The 24,290-nt window shown below is 38.6% G+C and overlaps 1 protein-coding gene across 10 annotated transcripts in view; it reads right to left on the minus strand.

Moving 5' to 3' along the window:
• SCAF8 (SR-related CTD associated factor 8) overlaps positions 1-24,290 on the minus strand; it is a 247,115-nt gene that overhangs the window by 182,326 nt on the left and 40,499 nt on the right. For 7 of the 10 annotated variants that reach the window (XR_007923153.2, XR_007923154.2, XM_051855237.2 and 4 more), the window contains 7 exons: positions 23,134-23,178; positions 17,558-17,719; positions 14,037-14,190; positions 12,825-12,955; positions 7,181-7,357; positions 5,794-5,873; positions 3,729-3,846 (listed from right to left, as the gene is read on the minus strand). Coding sequence is in view for 8 of the 10 variants with exons in the window: in XM_051855237.2 (XP_051711197.1) it covers positions 3,729-3,846; positions 5,794-5,873; positions 7,181-7,357; positions 12,825-12,955; positions 14,037-14,190; positions 17,558-17,719; positions 23,134-23,178 (867 nt within the window). In the remaining 2 variants the exon portion in view is untranslated. The remainder of the gene's footprint in view (positions 1-3,728; positions 3,847-5,793; positions 5,874-7,180; positions 7,358-12,824; positions 12,956-14,036; positions 14,191-17,557; positions 17,720-23,133; positions 23,179-24,290) is intronic. The other 3 variants (XM_070073358.1, XM_070073359.1, XM_051855238.2) reach the window with 1 other exon arrangement.

Consider the following 24,290-nt stretch of genomic DNA (forward strand, 5'->3'; position numbering starts at 1 on the left):
CTTTGGTTCACTCCCCAAATGGCCGCTACGGCCGGCATTGTGCCCATGCGAAGTCAGGAGCTGGGTACTTCCTCCCGGTCTCCCATGTGGGTGCAGGGGCCCAAGCACTTGGGCCATCCTCTGCTGCCTTCCTGGGCCACAGCAGAGCTGGACTGGAAGAGGAGTAACTGGGACTAGAACCGGCGCCCATATGGGATGCTGGTGCCACAGGCAGAGGATTAACCTAGTGCGCCACGACGTTGGCCCCTGTTGATTTAATAATTAACACTCTTATTTTTGATGTCAGTGACCACCCGAGGTTCTTGACATGAGCTGTCAAGGCTATGGAAGTCTTTTAAGTTGACAAACTCTGTTGGTATTTAGACAGGGCCGTACGCATAGTGGAAGTTCTCTCGTCCCTTCAGAGAAAAGTACATCCTTCTTTGATAGCCCCTTCTTTCCACTGGGGTCCCACTCACAGAGATCCTTCATGTAGGTTATTTTTTTGCCACAGTGTCTTGGCTTTCCATGCCTGAAATACTCTCCTGGACTTTTTAGTCAGATCCGAATGCTTTAAGGGCTGATTCTGAGGTCAGAGTAAAGCTACTACATTTCAAGAAAAAGACAGGAGACACTCTCTTTGCAAGCCTGTTTTTAGCCTTTAACATAGGTAAATATTCATATTTTCAGTTTCCTGTCCAAAATGGTGTGGGGAGCAACCCGGACTAGACTAAGTTACTGGAATTAAGACTTATTCTATGCATCTGCTCTCCCACAATATGGCGCTGAGAAGGGAGAAACAGCTTCTACACAGCTGCCTCCAGTTCAACCAAGAAACTGTAGGACCTACTCCTGATTGGAGGAGAGCAGCGTACTCGGCGTGTGGGCAGCCGAGTTGGGATTGGCGGAAGAGGACTATAAAGGAGGAGAGAGACAACATGCACCAGGAACATCTAAGGGGAACATCTGAGGGAACACCTGTGCAGCCCCTGAGAGAGCCGGCCGGCGGTGTGCCGCTCCCCCGCGGAAGTGGGGAAAGTGGCCAGGGGGAACTGCCCTTCCACGGAGGTGGAAGGGACGGTAGCCAACCCGGGAAGAACCAGCAGCAAACCCGGGAAGGGCCGAGCAGACAAAAGAACAACGCAGGGTCCTGTGTCGTTCCTCCACGAAGAGGGGGAGTGACAAATGGCAAAGGGAAAACTGACATAGGAATATATTTCACAATTTGATAAAGCAGAATATGAATGCAAACAGCAGTATTCTATACTTTTGATGGTGAAATTAAGCAAAATAATTTTCAGACTGTAAGTTTTTAGATGACCATACCTTAAATGCTTTCTCAACCCAATATAATGAGTGAAAAATTTATCTCTAGGGAAAAAAAGGTGGTATTTTCGTCCAATTCACCATGTAACAGAAAAATTTAATCTTGTGACAGTTTATGACAAGAATCTAGAATGTCCCATTTCATTGAAAGATTGTCAATTTTAATGTAAATGAGACAAAAAGGTTTGCTACATTTAAATTGCATTAAATTCCTAACATAGTTCAAGCTCCCTTTAGTTTAAGTTTTATAAATTTCTATGATGACTTAAAAAGATTTAAAAAAAAGTGTCCACTGGACACAGGTGGCAAATATCATTTTTTTTCCAGTATAAATTCTGAGCATACATCTCAAATCTGTTCAATGACCCCTTCATGCAAAACATTAACAGACATACTGGAAAACGGAAGACAAAAATAGCAGCTGGAAGAAATTTTTTTCATCATGTGAACAACATGTGTCACATTTTGATCATTTTCCTCTATTCACTGTCTACAGAAATTACCGGAAAGATTCTGCCAAATGTTTCACTGAAATCCACAAATTCTTTGTCAACTTGATTTACAAGTCTAATAACTCTGAAGACTTCAGTAATCCAAACTGCAACTTACTTAGTTTAGAGACAACAACTCATTTACTATCAAATCAGACTTAAACCTATCACCCCTGAAAGAGCTCAGTCAGGTTCAATGTACTCTTTCCACTATATTCTCCTGTATAGAAACTTTCTGCAGCAAAATAAATGACATTTTTGATACCCCAATGATTTTCAAAAGGCTGCATCTTCTTTATTCTGTTTTACTTACTTAAAATTCCTCTTTATTAGTCTATCAATTTCATGAAATTGTGAATAAGGCAATTCAAAAAATGTCACACTTACAACTGGACCAATCTGTTGTTTGGACAAATTCTCCCATCAACACTACCGCCTGTCTCTTTAACCACTCTTGATTTTGTATTGTCCTATCACTGACAATCTGTTTCTTTGATTTGAGTTACAACTCGTGTTTTTCCTTAAACAACATCCAAATGTTCTTCACCGTGTTCTGTCATCAACTTTCTGAATTCTTAGGCAGATACATTTGCTTGACATGAAATACTGTCCCTACTAGGACCAATTCCATCACACTGTTTCTTCACAAAAACATGCAGTTTCATTCTCTTAATTCTGAACTTGAGTTTCAACCCATCGAATATCAGTAATACCCACTCTATGTTTGTTGCTGGCATTAAAAGGTAAAGTTCAGCCCGCCGGTGTCTCAGGGCTACTATCCTTTCCACCTAACGTTAATTGTTCCCTCTCCCACAGTCCTTCCCTTCCTTGTTCCTATTCTATTACAGAAATCCAGGATTCTGCTGAGTGTTCACACAGATGTATGTGCTCCGTTAGAGAGATTCTGGCTTCAAGCAATCTCTCTTTATTTTCAATTTTGTATGTGGCACTTGCCCAACAAACGCACTATTCATACTTTATATAATTCTTACAATTCAAATTGATGTTACACTCTAATTATTATTAGTTTGAAATTCTTAGCTATACAAAAAATAAGGGTGTGCCTTAAGACTGATGATACACTTACTTTTATTTATTTGAAAGGCAGACAGACGGATAGACTGCCCATCAACTGGTTCACTCCTCCAAACACCCTGAATGGCCAGGACTGGGCAAAGTTGAAATCAGGAGTAGAGAACTCAATGTGGGTCTTCAATACGATATGGGTGGCAGGGACCCTGCTGCCTCCCAGGATGCCTGTTAGTAAGAAGCTGGAACTGCGAGAAGCAGCCAGACTCAAACGTAAGCACTCCAGTATGGGAGGCAGGCATCTCAAGTGGCAGTTTAAACACTGCTTCAAACATCCACCCCAGCTCAGGAGGATTAAATGTAATCATGCCCATTGCATTCCTAATGAAGCTCCTACCACATGGTCACAAATTACTACCCTGCCTAACAAGCAACAAAGCGGAGAAGAAAACACATGAAGTTTTACGTGTAATTCTGAAATGTACTTGTTTTCTGTTCTTCATTTCTATATATGGAAACTAAGTTGTACAATATATATTCATAAGCTGTCAGAATACATTATGATTACAGAAAAAAATTACAAAAGTTGTGAGAAGAAAACTATCAGAGTAATTAATATGATTGGAATCTCAAAAATCATGTGTAAAAATGGAATTAAAAACTAAGTTTATTTTTAAGCCAAAACACCTGGAAATCTATGCACTGGTTTTTATATGATGAAGTGATTAAAGACCTCCCTCTTAAAAAATATCATCATACTTTAGAAAAGAAACAAAGCAGTGAAGATTAAATGAACAGGAAGGGGGAAAAAAAAAACAAAAGGAAAAAAGAAGACTCAGAAGAGTGGCAATGTATACACAGCACACGGTAGCAAAGCTGAAGACCACAGGATGGGGTAGAAACCTTTTGAGGCTGCTGTTGCTCCAGGAGCTGCTGTCTAAGATGTTCAAGGTTTTGCTGCTGAAGCTGCTCTGCTATCTGATGAAAGATGGAATTGTTCACAGATTCGGAAACATGGGAACTACAAGGAAAAACACAGGCGGAAATACATTTTACTTCTATTAAAGATAATATGAAAATATTTCAATGTGTGCTTTCAAAATACTAAAACCAAAAAGGATTATTTCAGAATATTAATACATTAAAAAAGAAATATATTCAATATATTCTTTAATAGTGTTGCAATAGATGGATAACATGTTAGATTCTCTGCTGAAGATCTGATATTACTGTCTCATGCTATTAAACACATATTCGTGTTTTCATTAGAGTATCTCAAATTTAAAAGTACTTAAAAAGTTTTCACTTTAACCCCTTCTCTGACTACAAACAGTGGCAAAAATGGTTTAACAATCAGTACACACAAAATCTACAATACAATTGACCAGAGCTTTTATAAAATTAATATGCCTCCTTTAGAAAAGTATAAATAGTTATTAGATATGTTAACACAAATAGATAATGTTTAGATAAGAGGAAGTAACAATTTAACTATACTCTGGAAAATCCACACCTGGAATAAACCCGGAATTCTGGGTACCACAAGGTAAGACATGAACAAAAAAAAGAGGGCATCCCAAAAAGGGCTAGCAGGATGGTGACAAGTCTTGAAACAGCTGAAAAAAGTGTACTTCATCTGTTGCGAATAAACCTAAGGGGAAAAACGATACCTATCTTCAAATACTGAAAGGCTGTGTCTCAAAAGATAATGGAGTAAATTTGTTTGCTTGCTTCGGAAAGCAAAACTCAAATCATTGTGTAGAAAATAAAGGAAACCAGATTCAACTCAACAAAGAACATACAATAGTAACAATGACTTAACTTCTCACCACAGATGTTATTAAACCATATCCTGTGTGGACAGTTTTTGACAGTGATGTATGATAATGATCTACACAACCTCTAATGCTCTTCCAACTCCAGTTTACCAAAGGGAATATCCGTCTCTTATATGTTCCATAATTATATAGCTTTCATATATTCCCCTAACATAGAAAACTGATGCCCTCTGTTTGAATTAAGAATCCCAGAAGCTTTCATTATCTAGCCTCCTTCTTCCATTCTCCCAACTTCCACCCAGTTCTCCCACGTTCTCTTCCCCACTGTTCCTTTCAAGCACTCTCCCAGAACCTGAAACTCTGCAGAATTGTTTAGGAAAAAATAAATAATAATAAAAACACATTTCTTGAAAACAAACAAAATCCCAATAACCTCAATCCTAATTTCTGATTAGTGTGATACACTCTCATAATCAGGTACACTTCTTAAAGTGGTGGCACTAGAAGTGTCTTTCCTAGTACTGCAAATATTGTTACAACTGAGTTACATAACTTAAAGATTAAAAAGATAGAGAATATCATGGGGCAGGTGCTGTGGTATAGCAGATAAAACAACCACCTGCAGTGCCAGCATCCCATACGGGTGCCAGTTCGAGACCCGGCTGCTCCACTTCCAATCTGGCTCTCTGCTATGGCCTGGGAAAGCAGTAGAAGACGGTCCAAGTCCTTGGGCCCCTGCACCCACGTGGGAGACCAGAAAAAGCTCCTGGCTCCTGGCTGCGGATAGAAACAGCCGCTGTAGCCAGTTGGGGAGTAAACCAGAGGACAGAAGACCCCTCTCTGTCTGCCTTTCCTCTCTCTGTGTAACTCTTTCAAATAAATAAGCAAATCTTTAAAAAAAAAAAAAAGAAAATATCATAGTTAGGCTTACCAATATTTACTAATTATCTGACAGCGAACTTTGAAAACTCCTAGCTATCTGCAAAGTTCTGAGAAAGAGCTCAGATATACAGGGATGTAAGACGACAACTACTCTACCACTTTCTTGTAATGTGGGAGTTCAAGAGCCTGAAATAATATCCCCAACTTATTTAAAGGACTCTTAGTACATACTTCAGACTGCAGCATCCCACTGAGTATTCACAAAAATAACAAAAGAAAAACTACAGTTATACAGAAAAAATTCTTACAGCTGAGGAGTTGGAATTTCCTTTTTGGGTTCTTCACTATGCTCGGAATCTTCTCCAAAATCAAACCTATCCATCAACTTCTAAGGACAGGGGGAAGGGAGAAAGAGACAAGTTAAAAAACATTACACTTAAATATGTTACAAATGCTAGTCATCAATGATGTCCTATTAATGTCTATCAACATGTAAATGTTTTACATAATTTATATTATACTAGAATTTTGAATGGATCTTTACTTTTCCTTAAAGCATTCTGACATACCCAGTAGTCCTCCCTTATCCATGATTTCAGTTTCTACAGTTTCAGTTATCTTGTGTTCAACTGTGGTCTAGAAATATTTACATTGAATTGACTTTGAGAAACAGAGATGACATTCAAGAAGTTTGCTCTACTTTAATAGCTAATCATTATAACCCGTTAATCTATTTGTAAATTAATCACAGGTATGTATGTAAGGATAGAAAAAACAGGATTTACTGAGTCCAGTACTATCTGAAATTTTAGGCATTCACTGGAGGGTCTTGGAATGTTTCCCCGAGGAGTAGGGTGACTACTGAATTACTTTATAGAACAAAATCCCATAGGCACAATGAATACTGATGCTTTCATTTTACAGAAGATTAAGGACTGAAATAATTGAGTTGTCCATGCTAATACAGTTTGATAAAATGGCGAGGACCACAGTCAGTGAATCTATATTCCTAGTATGGTATCATCTTAGAATGCTCTGCTAGCCTTTAAATGCTCAACGTGAAACTTTTCTTTTAGGAGGGCTAGTCATTTAAAGCTAGATTACATTAGACCTAGAAGCTGCTGGCCAAAAAGGTCAAAAAACTCTAATTAATCAGTACTTATTCATATTTTCTTATAAAAATAGTGGAAATTTTAAAAGTATGGGTAGCCCTTCTGAATTATAACATTCCCATAATTAACAAGCATGCTAAAGCTATCACACAATAAATAAGAAAAATTTTCAATTCTAAAGCCTCTACCTTTTATACTTACGCCTTAACTTATAAAATTACTGAACAGCAACAACTTGTATAAGTTTTCCTTTAAATTTTCACATACTGACAACTTTAATTTTAGAAGATTAAAATTACAGAATATATGTGTGGAACATCACAACTGATTTAACGGTAGCACCCATAATGAGAATGTTTAGAAAATAATCACATACTTCAATGAAGAATACATTTGTCAAAAGAAAGTATTTTGAATGCTTCAAGAGGAATATTTGAAATTAATTTCTTTCACATGTTTAAACCTTTTGAAAAACTCATGTCTTAAATAGTACAGTGGATGCCAAAAGTCTACAATAAAACGTAATTCCTAGCATTTGAGTTCACAACATTTAACTTCACATGAGAGAGAGCATTTAATCTACCTTGTTAAAAGAGACGCCCTGTTCTAGGGGAGTAAGCGTGTTGGCTGCGGCTGCTGCAGCAGTAAGCTGTGCTGTAAGAGCCTGCAGCTGCACAACAAGACCAGCATCCAGCGCCTGCAGAATGGAAGGCTGAGGCTTCTGCTGTTGTATCTGTAAGGTCTGTATTAACTGCTGAAGCTGGAGGGAAAAGAGAATTCTCATTATAAAACAGGTACGAGGCTCTATTCATAAACACGTCTGTCTAAACTAATCATTCTACAGACGGAGATCAAGAATAAAATACACACTAACAGAAAACAACAGTTTTGTTTGTGTGTGTGTGCCGTATATGTTAAGGATAACTAGGTTCTTAATAGGTCAGTCTTGTTTCTGGAAAGCTACAGTACTTTAAACAACATGCTGTAGACACAGACAATCAGAAAGAGAACTAAGTTATCATAAACTGACATTTTTCACTAAGCTTCTCATTTCTTCAATTAATTGCTTAAACTCCATAAAAGGACAAACATTGACAAAAGCAGCAGGTTTTGCTAGATTCACATTTACTATCTAAGAACACATTTCCTGAAAGCAAGAGAATAAAGAAATTTTTTCCTTGGAGCAGAGTTTGAGAGTAAGGAAATGAGCTGAAAGCAGTCTCTGTTCCCACAACTCACCCATCTCTATTCAAAAAAGTAAGATCTTCAACAGAGTCCATAAATAGGAAAACATTACATACACTCTAGAAGTAATTGATAATCAAGTTCTATACTTGAGTTACATTGTAAAATAGTTACTTTAGAATAGAAAAATTAAAATAGCAAAACTACTGGCACCTAAGATATCTTCTCTCTCTTAAGTTCTACTTTAGAGTACACCATGCAAGGAAACAGTAAAAAAAAAAATTATTTCAGGCCTACTTAAACAAATTAGTCATTTTAATCATCAGAAAATAAACATCTTTCATAAAACTACTAGTGTGATACCAAGAAAATAAGAAGCTACTGTGCTCAGGAAGCCTCAGAACAACTAAGACCAGCAACTAACTACAAGAGGACACAAATCCAGGAAACCTGACAGAGGGAGGGCTGGGCGGGAGGAGGGAACAAAGCAAAGAACACAGTTCTCCTTTAACCTACTTTAACTGCTCTTTTTTACATCTCCATTATCCCCAGCCAGTCAAGGTCAAAATCACTACAGTATTCAACTTTCCCTCCACTCTAACTGTACGTTCTAGTTCTGTCTCACCGACTCTACTACTTCTTCCAGAAGGAAACAGAAATTGCTGGCAATTTCCTTCTCTTGGCAAAAAAACATTTGTTAACTTTTAGCTTTTAAAATGAAAACTTGGCTGAGTGGCTAACATGTCAGATAGGATGTCTGCATCCCACTTCGGTGTGCCTGGGTTCAACTGCTGGCTCTTGCTCCTGATTCCAGCTTCTTACTAAAGCAAACCCTGGGAGACAGCTGTAAAAGCTCAAGAAGTTCCTGCTCCACTCATCTCCCGCCTCCTTTTGCAAGTATCTGGGAGGTGTACCGGCAGCTAGAAGCTCTCTGTCACTCAAATTCTTAAAATTTTTGATTTTTTTTTTTTTTTTTTTTGACAGGCAGAGTTAGACAGTGAAAGAGACAGAGAGAAAGGTCTTCATTTTTCCATTGGTTCACCCCCCAAGTGGCCGCTACGGCCAGTGCATTGCGGCTGGCACGCTGCGCCAATTCAAAGCCAGGAGCCAGGTGCTTCTCCTGGTCTTCCATGCGGGTGCAGGGCACAAGGACCTGGGCCATCCTCCACTGCACTCCCGGGCCACAGCAGAGAGCCGGGCTGGAAGAGGAGCAACCAGGACAGAATCCAGCACCCTGACTGGGACCAGAACCCGGGGGTGCCGGCGCCACAGGCGGAGGATTAGCCTAGTGAGCCACGGTACCAGCCAAAATTTTAAATAATATGAAAATACTTGCTTTACAGATTCCTAAGATACTCTATCAAGAAATAGAATAATTTATAATTTCATCTAATATCCAGTTTCCCATTTGTCTTTAAAACTATACATGGAATTGATCTATTTTTAGACATCTAAAATGATCCCATATGTTTCTGAAGTTAATCTTTCTAGAGAATACACAACCTATTTTTCACATGGTCACTACCTGTCTTCCAATATCACTGTTACCAAAAGAAAGACAGATCCCGTTTCCAGATTCCTCTCCTCTCTAATCCACTTAAAGCACTAAAAAAAAGATCTCTAGCAGCTTTCCACTGCTTAGCAAACAAAACCTTTATTTCACAGTTTACCATTTAACGCTTTTGAAACCTAGGTTGCACTTCAGTCTGTCATTTTAGCTTCTTGGGCCATCTGTTCCTCCAGATAGCTCAATTTTAAACTAACTCTGGTATATCCAATGTTGTTATTCTGCTGTGCATCATTCGTTACATAAAAATATACTATACACCTAACACAATTGAGACACACAGCAGTGAACAAAACAGACAAAAACTTTGTCTTAGCCTACAGCATACAATCCAATGGGAAGAAGGAAAGAGAAAAAACAAAATGAGTACTTTTATAAAGGATAGGAGATACTGAGTATAAAGGAAGGAAGACAGGTGAGAGACAGAAGGTGTACAGAGGATGAAAGACAGCATTTAAAGTTTTATTCAGTGGTCACTGAAGGTGACAAACAGAGCATAAAGAAACCATATGAACACATGGAGAGAGGATTTCAGTACAGGAAACATTAAGTGCAAAGATCTTCAGGCAGGATTAAGCAGTCTATTTAAGGAGCCTATAAGACTGAGTCTGGTAATGGGATTCCGTATGTCCATTGGTTAAAGAAGAAAAACTTTAATTCACCTCCTGGGGAAAATTTTAAATCAAAACCTAATAAAAACACTATCATCCAGGAAGAGTATATACTATGCTCCTGAAAAGAATGTACCTTGGGTGGGCACTGTGGTACACAGTGGGTTAAACTGTTGCTTGGGATGCGTGTGTGGTACATCAGAGTGCCTGGAATGGAGTCTGCCTCTACTTCCTCTCATTATCATTGGTTACAAGTAATATGACAAAAGAAAGGAAGAGAAAGAAAGAAAAACAAAGAGAAGAAGGCAAAGAGAGAGAGAGAAAAGAAGGAAGGAAGGAAGGAGACAGAGAGAGAGAGAAAAAGAGAAAGAAAGAGAGAGAGAGAAAGAGAGGGAGGAAGGGAGGGAGGAAGGGAGGCAGGGAGGAAGGAAAAAGCAAACAAACACTAAGAGAAATTAAATTGGCACTGACTACAACAATCATATTTATTCGAAGCTATCCATAGAAATTTAAGAATTGTGGGGGCAGGTGTTGTGGAGTAGCAGATAAAGCCATTGCCTGCAATGCCAGCATCCCAAATGAAAGCTGGTTTGTGCCCCAGTTGCTCCACTTTTGATCCACTTCCATGCTAATGGCCTGGGAAAGCAGCAGAAGATGGCCCAAGTTCTTGTGCCCCTGCTTCCCTATGTGGGAGACCTGGAAGAAGCTGGCTCCTGGTTCCTGGCTTTGGCCTGGCCCAACCCTGGTAGATGTGGGGGGTGAACATCTAGGAGGTGAACCAGTGGATAGAAAAACTCGTTATCTCTTTCAAAAAAAAAATAAATAAATCTTTAAAAGAGAAATATAAGAAATGTGGAAACTTACATTTTAAAAGCTAGGAAGTTGAACAGACACAAAACAGTTAATAAAAATACGTATTAAGTACAACAGAATAATTTAGTATAGGAAGACACCAATCTTTCCCCTTTTTCCTTGAGCTTTCACTCAAGCTCATTTATCTACACAGTGTGATTTCCTTTTATTCCTACACTCCTGCCATGAAAGCCCTCTTTTTTATTTTCTTCAACACACATTCACTGATTGCTTTTTAAGGCAGAGGAAAGAAAGACAGACAGACAGAAAGACAGAAAGACAGAAAGACAGAAAGAAAGAATCTTCCATCGGCTGGTTCACTCCCAAGATGGCCTCAACAACCAGGGTCAGGCCAAAGTTAGGTGCCAGGGGTCCAAAAACTTGGACAATTTGCTGCTTTTCCCAGGCCATTAGCAGAGAGCTAGACTGGCAGTGCAGAAGCTGGGACTTAAACGAGCACCCATATGAGATGACAGCATCACAAGTGATGGCCTCAACTGTTACACAACGCCAGCCTTGAGAGCCTTCTTTCTGTTCTGACATGCACACTGCTTCCCACACGCAATTCTCTCCACTTCCTTTTCTGCCATCACTAGTTCCATTTCTTTTCTTTTCTTTTCTTTTTCTTTTTTTTTTTTTTTTTTTGACAGGCAGAGTGGACAGTGAGAGAGAGAGACAGAGAGAAAGGTCTTCCTTTGCCGTTGGTTCAGCCTCCAATGGCTGCCACGGCCGGCGCACCGCGCTGATCCGATGGCAGGAACCAGGTGCTTCTCCTGGTCTCCCATGGGGTGCAGGGCCCAAGCACTTGAGCCATCCTCCACTGCACTCCCTGGCCACAGCAGAGAGCTGGCCTGGAAGAGGGGCAACCGGGACAGAATCCGGCACCCCAACCAGGACTAGAACCCGGTGTGCCAGCGCCGCAAGGTCGAGGATTAGCCTAGTGAGCCGTGGCGCCGGTCACTAGTTCCATTTCAAGCCACAATTAAAATACCACTTCCTCAAGGACATCTTCTCTTGGCTATCCTCTCTAATTCTGGTCCTTTTCCCCAAACGTTTTTACTCTATACATTTATGCTTTTTAAAGGTATATATCAATATCCAAAACAATTCTTTATTGCCTGTCTCCCCTAAGCCAGGAGGAGCTATTCTCCAACACAGGACCCCATCCTGTGCTCCTACTCAGTAGCAATAGCACCTAACAATGTCTGGCACAAATGATGTGCTCAACTTTATTTTTTTAAACTTTTATTTAATGAATATAAATTTCCAAAGTACAGCTTATGGATTACAATGGCTCCCCCCCCATAACTTCCCTCCCACCTGCAACCCTCCCCTCTCCCCTTGCATTCACATCAAGATTCATTTTCGATTCTCTTTATATACAGATCATTTTAGTATATATTAAGTAAAGATTCCAACAATTTGCACCCACACAGAAACACAAAGTGTAAAATACTGTTTGAGTACTAGTTATAGCATTAAATCTCAATGTACAGCACATTAAGGACAGAGATTCTACATGAGTAAGTGCACAGTGACTCCTGCTGTTGACTTAACAAACTGACACTCTTGTTTATGGCATCAGTAATCACCCTAGGCTCTTGTCATGAGTTGCCAAGGCTATGGAAGCCTTTTGAGTTCACCGACTCTGATCATATTTAGACAAGGTCGTAGTCAAAGTGGAAGTTCTCTCCTCCCTTCAGAGAAAGGTACCTCCTTCATTGATGACCTGTTCTTTCCACTGGGATCTCACTCGCGGAGATCTTTCATTTAGGTAATTTTTTTTTTTGACAGAGTGTCTTGGCTTTCCATGCCTGAAATGCTCAACTATATTCTGATGCAGAATGAAATAATCTTCAATGACATGAAGATACAATATACTGACAAATTAAAAATCCAAGTTACATAGTAGTACAGTGATTCCACTTTATAAAACTAAAAAAATACAAACTCTGTGGGTAGTACAAAATAATTGATTATAAATTATTCTCAACAAACCAGAACAAACTCACCTGTTGGCCTTGAGGACTTTGTAAGATCTGAGCCACAGCTGCAAGTGTATCTGTATTTGTTATCTGAGATACCCACGGGTCAGGTAAGCCTTGGACTACATTGGCTGGAGTCACAGGTGTCACAGGAGTTCCTTTTAAGAGAGCATATCCCCAACCCACTCAGATCAATATATAAGTAAATGAGACTCGAAAAGGTAGACAAATTTGTCCTATTACTTTTGTAAGAATCAGAAAAATTTAATAAATATTTTATGTTTCCATTTTGAAAAACCATCTAAAACCCTTTGTATATTTAGGTAGTGTTAAAAAAAAAGGATCTCTCCACACTGGTCTTCAATCAACTAAGCTACTACTCACTTTAAGAAAGTCTAGAATCCTTAACAATCATCAAAAACTTTATAGGAAATTCAGTAACAAAATTCAAAATGATTTTTGAGCAAAAAATTATAAAACATGATCTTGAAATTTTACTTTAACATTATTAGTTTTTATTAAGCATTTTTTCAGAGTTCTTTGTAAATACTAAATCTCTTTATCATTCTGTAAATATAAGATTGATTTACTTGGCCAGTATCGCGGCTCAATAGGCTAATCCTCCGCCTGCAGCACCGGCACACCAGGTTCTAGTCCCGGTCGGGGCGCCGGATTCTGTCCTGGTTGCCCCTCTTCCAGGCCAGCTCTCTGCTGTGGCCAGGGAGTGCAGTGGAGGATGGCCCAAATGCTTGGGCCCTGCACCCACATGGGAGACCAGGATAAGCACCTGGATCCTGCCTTCAGATCGGCACAGTGCGCCGGCCGCAGTGTGCCGGCCATGGCAGCCATTGGAGGCTGAACCAACGGCAAAGGAAGACCTTTCTCTCTCTCTCTCACTGTCCACTCTGTCAAAAAAAAAAAAAAAAAAAAAAGATTAATTTACATAAACATTTAAGAGGTTGCAGATAGCTTAAGTCGGGAAAAACACAATTCGCAACACTCTTTTCCAAACTTCATTATATTTGTTTCTGGGGATTTAAAAAAATAAAACTTTCTAAATTTTAGTCAAAAGTACACACAAGTATGTTATCCAATTTTATTTTTTCCTCCAAATTAAATCTTCTTTCAATTATGTAACGCTAGACAAATTTTCCTGCACTGTCAACTTGTTATTTTACATAGGAATAACCCCCTGAAGAGTGCAATTAATATACTTAGACATCAAATGCAGTGACATACCTGGAGTATTGCTCATAGCAGCAGTAGTGCTGGCCAGCACTGGAGTGACAACTGGGGGAGGAATCCCTGCTGCCATATCCAGAAGGGGCTGAATAATCTCACTCTTAAATACATTGTTCTTCTGCCACAAGTTTAATACTCTCACTATTTTACTCTAGAGGTGAAAAGAAAAAACTATATTTTAATTTTTTTCATAGCACACAGACTACACACAGGCTATTGGCCACTGAATTGGAAGAAGAGATTTAAGTACTTCTACAGTACTTTACAGCTCTGAAACTCTACCTTTTCTACCTTTTTACATTTGTTAACCTTAACTCTCTTGGAAAACACAATGTTGGTAGACACACAAATTGGAAGGCAAGGTTGATACTGACATTTCATCTTCAATGTCAATCTAATGAGATCAATAGTATGGTTGGCTGGAGAACTGTCTAAAGGATTCTGAGGCAGAATCGGGATTATCTTAGTATTCAAAATCAATTATAGCTAAAACTGATTTCAAGTTTGTTCATTCAAGATTTATATTTTGAAAAATAAACAACTTTAGGACAAAGTTATTAGCTACTAAGATTCTTTAAAATTCTCATTTTACAGACTACTTATGGACAGTAATAAGATTTTAACCGAATCAGGGGTGGACACTGTGGCATGGCAGTTAAAATCGCCACCTCAGTGCCAGCATCCCATATGGGTGCTGGTTGGAGTTCTAGTAGCTCCACTTCGATCCAGCTCTCTGCTATGGCCTAGGAAAGCAGTAGAGGATGGCCCAAGTCCTTGGGCTCCTGCACCCAAGTGGAAAACCAGGAAGAAGCCCCTGGCTCCTGGACTGGATTGGCTCAGATCCGGCCATTGCAGCAATTTGGACATCAACACAGAAATCTTCGTATTTCAAACTATGCATTAAAAAAACACATAAAATGCATTATACCTTATAATTTGACTACTTCTCCTTCCTACAGTGTAAGAAATTAGAAAATGCCTTATATTCTTTTGTTTTATATAAAAGTCTTTTAAGTTTCCAAGATAGTCATCATGTACTTCAAAACAACCAGTACCTAACAACCATCAATCTCCAGACACCTACATAAAAAAGTAATGCCTCACATTCAGGACTGAGCTTACGGTATTAACGTAATTTTTCTTACTACAATTAAAAAAGTCCTATTTCCTAAACTTTATTGAGACATGAAATCCGCCAATTCAACACAATTTTTTATTGCAAATGACAGAAATCCAAGTTCAACTTAGTGAAATTTCTACATCAATGTATTTCAAAAGCATTTATATGTAACATTTAAAATTAGTTATGTCAGGTGAGATTCTAACACGTCTATTTTAATAATCAATTAGAGGGGCCAGTGTTTATGGCACAGCAGGTTAAGCCTCTGCCTGCAATGCCGGCATCCCATATTGGTGCCAGTTCAAGACCTAGTTGGCTCCACTTCCTATCCAGCCCCTGCTAATGTGCCTGGGAAAGTAGCCAAGGATGGCTTAAATGCTTGGGTCCTTGTACCCACGTGGGAGACTCAGAAGCAGCCCTAGGGTCCTGGCTTCGGCGGCTGTAGCCATTGGGAGAATGAACCAGTGGATGAAGATCTCTCTCTCTCTCCTTCACTCTATAGCTCTCCCTTTCAAATAAATAAAAACTAATTCTTAAAAAAAAAAAAAAAATCAGAGTATAGGGTAGGTCACTGGAAATTGGAAACATCCTTTTCATTGGCATAGAATTATCAAAGTACCAAAGTAATGAAAAACAAAAATAAAAACTTTTTCTCAAGAAATGTACCTAAGGGAGTGAGTGTTCAGCACAGCCATTAAAGACGCTGCTTAGGATGTCTGCATTGATAACAAGTCCCTGGGATCAAGTCCCAGTTCCACTTCTGACTCTAGCTGCCTGTCTACCTGTGTCCTGGGCAGTAACAAATGATGGCTGCAGTACTTGGGTTCCTGCCACATATGTAGGAGATCTGAGTTCTCAGCTCCTGGCTCTAAACCTGGCCCAGCCCTGGCTGTGGCAGGCAATTGGGGAGTGAACCAGGAGATGTTAGATACCTTTCAATATCTGTCTCTGACATTTGAATAAATTTTAAAAACAGAAATTAAAAAGCAGACCCAAAAATAGTGCATGAAGAACATACTGTATGTATTTCCATATCTATCCATTATAACAGGATTTGTTCTGATTTAAGATATGCAGCAGTGACTAAAAGTAAAAACTAGGGGCTGGCACTGTGGCGTAGTGGGTAAAGCAGCAGCCTGCAGTGCTGGCATCTCATATGGGCACTGGTTTGAGTCCCGGCTGCTCCACTTCAGATAAAGCTCTCTGCTATGGCCTGGGAAAGCAACAGAAGACGGTCAAGGTGCTCGGGGCTCTGTACCTGCGTGGGAGACCCAGAAGTTCCTGGCTCCTGATGAATACAGCTCTGGCTGTTACAGCCATTTGGGGAGTGAATCATCGGATGGAAGACCTCTCTCTCTCTCTGCCTCTCTGTAACTCTTTCAAATAAATAATACTTTAAAAAATAAAAGTAGGCCGGCACCGTGGCTCAATAGGCTAATCCTCCACCTAGTGGCGCCAGCACACCGGGTTCTAGTCCCGGTCGGGGCGCCGGATTCTGTCCCGGTTGCCCCTCTTCCAGGCCAGCCCTCTGCTGTGGCCAGGGAGTGCAGTGGAGGATGGCCCAAGTGCTTGGGCCCTGCACCCCATGGGAGACCAGGAGAAGCACCTGGCTCCTGCCTTCGGATCAGCGTGGTGCGCCAGCCGCAGCGCGCAAGCCGTGGCAGCCACTGGAGAGTGAACCAACGGCAAAAAGAAGACTTTTCTCTCTGTCTCTCTCTCTCTCACTATTCACTCTGCCTGTCAAAATAAATAAATAAATAAAATAAAAATAAAAATAAAAAGTAAAATAAAAAGTAAAAACAAATCTTCTACTTAAGATGAAAGACTTACAGGTAGTTTTTATGTTTTGTAGTTTGTCTTTAAAGAAACTATTAGTCTTCATTTGTTCTTACCTTTTTCTACCTCATCTGCCTGAATCCTGCAAGAAAAGCAAATCTAAATCTCCAAATTAGCACCCAAAGTTAAGTAATCTAACATCTCTGTCCTTATCCTCCTCAGGACCCAAGGCTTTCTGATTTACTTGTTACAGACATATTTATACATTTAAATCTAGCAAACCAATTAGTACGGTTTCTAGCATGAATAAAATTCTACAATAAGAAAAGAATTTTAATTTGCAGTTATTTTTCTATTAATTGCTTGGCAAACTGATTTTTCAAAAATGCTGAAAAGGTTAAGTATCAGCTCAAATCAAATAATCACAATCCTGAATTGTTTGCATGTGTCAATAAAGAAATGTCTAGTATAATTCCAACAGTTTGTTGTGCAAAGTTTCTTGTATATCAATTACTTCAATGAATCAAAAAGTAGCAAAATCAACACTTTTTCTACTCATTATTTTAAACATTTTAAAAACAAACAGGAACATGAATATTATAATACTTAAAAAGCAACATACCTTGTCATCACCAGGACAACGGTATAAATTCTGAAAAGTGCTAATGATGTTATTACTAAATCTGGGTGCAAACACATCCTTTTCTTGCCCAAACTGATGCCGAGATTGTCGCACAATGGAATCAATAACATAAAGTCCAGGTACCTTGTATTCTGGTTTACACTGATGAGAAAAAAAAAAAGAAGAGAGAAGGTAAGGAAAAGGAAAATTCTTGATAGACAAAAATCATGACAAACCTTATCAAATACAAGAACACTGCTCATGCAGAGGCGGCGAACAGGAAGTATTCAGAAACTGACTACTCCCCACCACTAGTCTCTAGAACGGTATTTTAAAGAACCTCTTTTTGACTATTCTATATATTCAGTTCAACTGCCAATTATCTAAGTTCTAAAACATTACTGCATAACCGGCTGCAATAACCAAAAACAGAGTAACAAATTTTTATACTAAAAATTTTTTGTTTAATGATTTGAAAAGCTATCTGGAAAAGCAAGGAGTAAATTCAGGAAAAATGGGCTTTAAGAAACACATTGCCAACATGTATTAGACTTCATCTTAAACATGTAACAAAAGAGTTTCTGCAATAACAAACACCAATGGCGAACTATAACATTCTCAATACACTAAGCCCAAAGTCCAAGTATCATATTTATAAGACAGATCAGACAGTACCAACAGAATTCCGGGAATCTACCCTATGAAAACATTTTTTAATCACTCCAGTGGGTCAATGTTTCTCAACTATCTTACTTATTAATAATCACTTTCAAAAGTCCCCTATTCTCTTACTACAGGCTTTTAGTGAACATAATGAAGAATCCTTTTACTATCAAGCTTACTGTTCCTATCTTATCTTCATACCCCAAAACACAAGAAAATCTTTTTCCCAAACATATGCTCAATAAAATAAAATTAGCTGCAAATCAGGTTATACTTATGCATATAATTAGGCTAAATGTCTTACCTAAAATAATTTCCTAGGGATCATATATTACACTAAGGCAAAACTGTGTTGAGAAACTCTTCTTGGAAACCTAAGACTGAGTTATCAGTGTAAAAAGAATCTGTAACCCATCCATCCCCCCACACACAGGTAAGTCTCCGAATGGGATTTTTCAGCCAAGACAAGGAGGATTTCATTTTGTAAAAAGACTAGATGAAATTGGTACTTAAAATTCTTTTTAAGAACTTTAACCTTAAGGATCTTTATTAAGTCAAGAAACTTAGAAGCCCTTTAACATCAATTCATAGAGATTCCAAGACTCTGGCTCTAATACTTACAGCTGAAGTATTTCATGGAAGGGCAATGATGTTAGTGATGCATATCACAGATTTAGGTTTAACCTAACTGAAGAATCTAAATTATCTATTTAAAGTTATAGTTTTAAAAAGCTTGAAACTGTTCATGTTTTCTTTCAAGTTCCAAAGCACCCAGTGTATCTGCCCTTCAGTTCATAGACCTAGCTAATGCCATCTTCCTTTGATTATCATGCATTCAAAGAAACATCTACCCAGACAAAGAATACATTTCAGTAAAGAAAACTTTTCAGACTTAATGAACATCAGGACATACACTTTGTTAAAATAAATAAATAGAAACATGTATTCCCCAGTGCCACAAGCACAGTAAGTGTTTAGTAATTATTGACTAATTGGCACTTTGTTATCTTGAGAGTTAGGCTGAACAGAACCTACAAGTTGCTGACAAGAGCTTTAAACATTAATGAAATGTGAATGTACACTACAATAAATGTCTTTATGACCCACTGTGAAGATTCAAAAACTTCCAAAACACACCCAAGAGCAGTTTTAGTGGTGAACTGTAACAGCAAAGAAGAGCGTTTCTTCTGCCAGAGCATGTTCCGACACACTGCACCATGACACAGAGTGGGACAGCAATTCCTACAGACAGATTAGGCATTTGTGCCATGCAGAGAGGCAAAACAATATTCAAGTATAATATCATGTTTTAAATAATGTAACACTTAGTCAACTTGGCTAAGTCACCAATTAGAAACTTGAGAGAAGAGTCAAGACAATCTGAAATGTCGTCTCAGTTTCCTCTTCAAATTCTATCAGGCTGAAAACAAGAATTCCTAAGACTCTCCAAATCACATTGTACTAAATTTTCAGATATACCATCTTCAAACTATATTCTAATAACTTCCAGTTCTTTATGCTACACAGAAATGGCCTTTCAGGGTGGGGTAGAGAAAGATTAAGAAACATACTGTACACAGTCATTCCTATTATTAGAAATGATGCTGTTACTTTCAACTATTATTGGTATTTTAAACAAAACTAGAACGATAATACAGGAGCTGCATGGCTATTCTTGCCACAGGAATGGTGCTGAGGGTAACATGGAAGAGACAAAGTGGCCCTGGGATATAGTTACACCTGACACCACGTGAGTAATTTCTCTCTTCCGTTTATGTTGAAAGTTAAGAGATGCCAACATTCAGTGGTTCAGACAGCAAAATCCTCTACTTTCTAGTTTTATAAAATGAAGATAAAGTTCTACATCATGGGTTGCATTAGGTAGAATTGGCAGCAAAAATAAGCTTTCTCTTGGCTGACTAAAGTGCTTTTGTTGGGTTGGGTGCCATGGCGTAGTGGGTAAAGCCTGTCTGCAGCGCCAGCATCCCATATGGTTCCTGTCCCAGTTGCTCCTCTTCTAATCCAGCTCTCTGCTATAGCCTTGGAAAGCACTGGAAGATGACCCAAATGCTTGGACCACTGCACCCATGTAGGAGACCTGGAAAAAGCTCCTGGCTCCTGGCTCCTGGCTTTGGATCAGCCCAGTTCCAGCTAATGCAGCCATTTGGGGAGTAAATCAAGGAATGGAAGACCTCTCTCCCTCTTTCTCCCACTCTCTGTCTGGAACTCTAAATCTACCTCTCAAATAAATAAATTAAATCTGAAAAGAAAAAAAAAAGAGCTATATTGTACAAATTTTCCAGGAGATCCTTCAAACCCTCTGAGGCCTGTACACAGATGACTCTAGGAGTAAATAAAACCATATTAACTACTCCAAAATTTAATGTGCACCCTGCCAGATAAGAAACAATAATCTGAACTATACCTTTCTCCCAGAGAATTGAAATAGGCTTCAGTATTATGCCACAATTCACATGGAAGAATGTTACAAGTCAAATAAATTTATTTCTATAAAGATTATTATTTAGGAGACAACTGAATACTTAATCAGTTTACTTCAGATAAATACCAACTAGATTTTAAATTCCATTATACTCTCCCTAGTCTACATGAAGTAATGAGAAACAAATTCACTTCCATATTTAGGGTATAAATCAATAAATTATGCAATATCCTCCAATCAGCCTGGAAGTGCTATCCACAGGATAATGTATTCCTATCCTAACTTTCCTTAATTTCTGTAATTAGCAAACCAGCACTAATTGATAATACTAAATATTCTAATCATTTTTAATTGTAAATTTTATCATTAATGCTAAGAGATCTTGGGAAACCTTATATACAAAATGTTTCTTAAAATTGTTTCCTTTATATAACATAGTAACTATTACATACCCCAGCTAAGAATTCACTATGAAGTACTTATAAAATCCATAAACAGGCTAATTCACATAACAATCTCATTATGAAAAAAAGTCTAGATCCCAGAATTTATGGACATCCAATACAAGTATACATAGATTTCAAACTTTTTTGCATTGAAATAAATTTATTTTTTTTTAAATTATTTTAAAGTTATTTTTTAAAGGCAGAGTTAGAGAGGAGAAACAGATCTTCCACGGGCTGGTTCATTCCCCAAATGGTCCTAACAGTAGGGGCTGGGCTAGGCTGAAGCCAGGAGCCAGGAACTTCATCTGGGTTTGCCACATGGGTGGTAGGGGCCTAAGCACTTGAGCCATCTTCCACTGCTCTTCCAGGTGCATCAGCAGGGACCTGGATTGGAAGTGCAACAGCCAGGACTCAAACCAGCACCCACACGAGATGCCCTCGTTACAGGCAGAGGCCCAACTCGGTACACCACAACACCAGCCCCAAATTTATCTTTTTCAAAAAATTATTTGATAGTGCAGAGAAAGAGGAAAGAAGAGTAAAAAGACAGAGCTCCCATCTGCTGGCTCACCCTCCAAGGTCCCTAGGCTGGGACTGGGCTGAGTCAAAGCCAAGATCAAGAGCTGGAAAATGAACAAAGGCACCTGAGGCAGGATGGAGTTCTCTGTCTCTCTAGTTATTTTTTAATTGAACAGAACTAAACACAGACAGAAATGAATGCACGTGAAACTAACAAAAGTTAAATAAGATTGGTATGTCAATGATAGGCTGTTAGTATTAATGTCCTAGTTGTGGATCAGAATTTGCATTTTAACAAGATTCTTAGGGAATTCCTATGCATAATAAAGTTAAACCTATTAAGTGTCAAGTTTTCAGTTCTGCAAATATTTCAACAATATAATTTTTACTTCAAAGTTACCATAAGTGGTAGAATTATTGCTCAATTTAAGTCCTTATGGGAATATATAGGAAAAGGGGAAAAATTGGGTTAAGAAGCACTGCTTTTGATATTACAGGCTTTTTAAAAAGGCTTTTAGAAGCTTTGGACAAATGAAATTTTTCACTCACTAACATTTTTTAGTTTGATTTACTTAAAACAGGCAGCATATTTCTTATTTTACCCCAGTCTTACCTTCAAGTCACCTGATTTACTTAATCTCAAAACCTGTTCTACTGATACTTTAAATATTGAGAAAACAAAACTTAAAATCTTAAAAAAAAAATTTTAAAACACTGAATCACACAAAGGTTACCTAGCTTGTTGAGTGACACAATAATCTCACTTTCATTCCTGTATCCTTCTCCCAGTCAAATATTTTTGCTCAAAAACCATACTGTAACCTTGTTGAATCCTCAGTGCCATATACTTCTGATTCTCCATCTGGCTCTGCTTACATCTGGGCACATGACCGTGAGCACAATAAAACATCTAAGTACAACTACAGTAAAGAGCAAATTTCCTGCAGTGCAAATCTTATGTATTTCTGCCCAAAACTGGCATCAATAGGGTGTTAATCACAAATAAGACAGCAAAAAAAAATCTTATCACCTCAGACCCTAATTGCAAATAAAAATTACTAAATGCAGGTAAGCTGGTTGCTTCTCTGGGAAAAGAGAAAATAATGGGTAGCAATATTTATGTCCCAGTAGATCAAAAAGTTAGGCAATATTTTATCTACACCACTGCTTTCTAGGCACACAGCTTAAAACGACAAGTGAGAATTTCCTTAAAAGTTATCTAAAGTAATAGATTTAAAGTTCCATTAAAAATTAATATTAACACTAATATTTTTCAATGGAAAGATGCTATGGCAATGCAAATTTTGCAAGAAAAAGTATCTGATTATTTTTAGAATTACCCAAAAGTCATTTGGTCTTCAGTAGAAAATAAAATAACTGAAATAACTCTTTACAGTCTATGAAACAACTTAAACACAGGATTTTGATCTAAAGGAGAGGAGCACAGGCATTAACCCACAATTACAGCATAATTAGCTTATATATATGAAAAATTATATACTTACTTTTTGAATGAATTTCTCAACACTCTGTACCACATGTTTATAGAACTAAAAGGAAAAAAATGAAGTACAGTGTTAAATCAATCTGAGTATACTAGAATTCACTGCTAATCATGGGATTTGGAAGAACTCAAAAGTGCATTAAGTAAAAAAACAGCTATTTAAGTTTAGGCACTTTATAGGTACCTAAACATTTGTAATCGATATACAAAAGAGGGATAGGCATCTCTTGGGAACGCATCAACATCCCCTACAGGACTGCCTGGGTTTTGAATCCACAATAGTCTCCTGATTCCAGCTTCCTGCTAACACACATCTTGCAGGGCAACATACGTGCTGGCTCAAGTGGTTGTGTCTCTGCTCACTTGGGTGGTTGATGAGATTTGAGTTCCCAGCTGTTGCAGGCATTGGGGGAGTAATCTATCTGTCTCTCTCTCTCGGGTGGTAAACTACCTGTCTCTTTCTCTTTATCTTGTTTGAGTGCCAGCTACTCCATACTTCTGATACAGATTCCTGCTAACACAACAGAGGATGGCTCAAGTACTTGGTTCCTGCCACCCAAGTGGGAGAACCAGATGGAGCTCCTGGCTCCTGTCTTCAGACTGACTGGCTTACCCCCCCCCCCATTCTTATGTGCATGAGAGTGAATAAATACAATAAATCATAAAAAGTGTGTATACCTACACTCAGACATACATAAAATATTAATCACACATGGAATGATATAAGAAATTTCTGGATAATACCTTGACAGTGCTTGTTTCTAGTTGCTATAAATTAAACTAAATTATAACTAGACTAAAACTTTAATAAACTTTGAATTAAAGTTGTTTGCTGGTTTGCTTTTTGCTTTTTTTTTAACTGTATTATTTGAAAGGCAGAGAAATAGAGACATGCAGAGATCTTCCATCCACTGGTTCACTCCTCAAATGCACACAACGGTGGGCTTGGCCAGGAATCCTAGCCAGGTCTCCCAGGGACTCAACTACTCAAGCCATCACTTGCTGCATCCCAGGTGCACATCAGCAGGGAACTCGAATTGGAACTGGAAGCCAGACTTGAACCCAGGGATTCTGATACGGAATGTGGGAATTCCAAGCAGCATTCTAACCGCTGTGCCAAACACTCACACTTATTTCAAAGTTTATCAGTTCCGTTAA

This window comes from Oryctolagus cuniculus, chromosome 5 (genome assembly GCF_964237555.1).
Source record: "Oryctolagus cuniculus chromosome 5, mOryCun1.1, whole genome shotgun sequence".
Taxonomy (NCBI): domain Eukaryota; kingdom Metazoa; phylum Chordata; class Mammalia; order Lagomorpha; family Leporidae; genus Oryctolagus; species Oryctolagus cuniculus.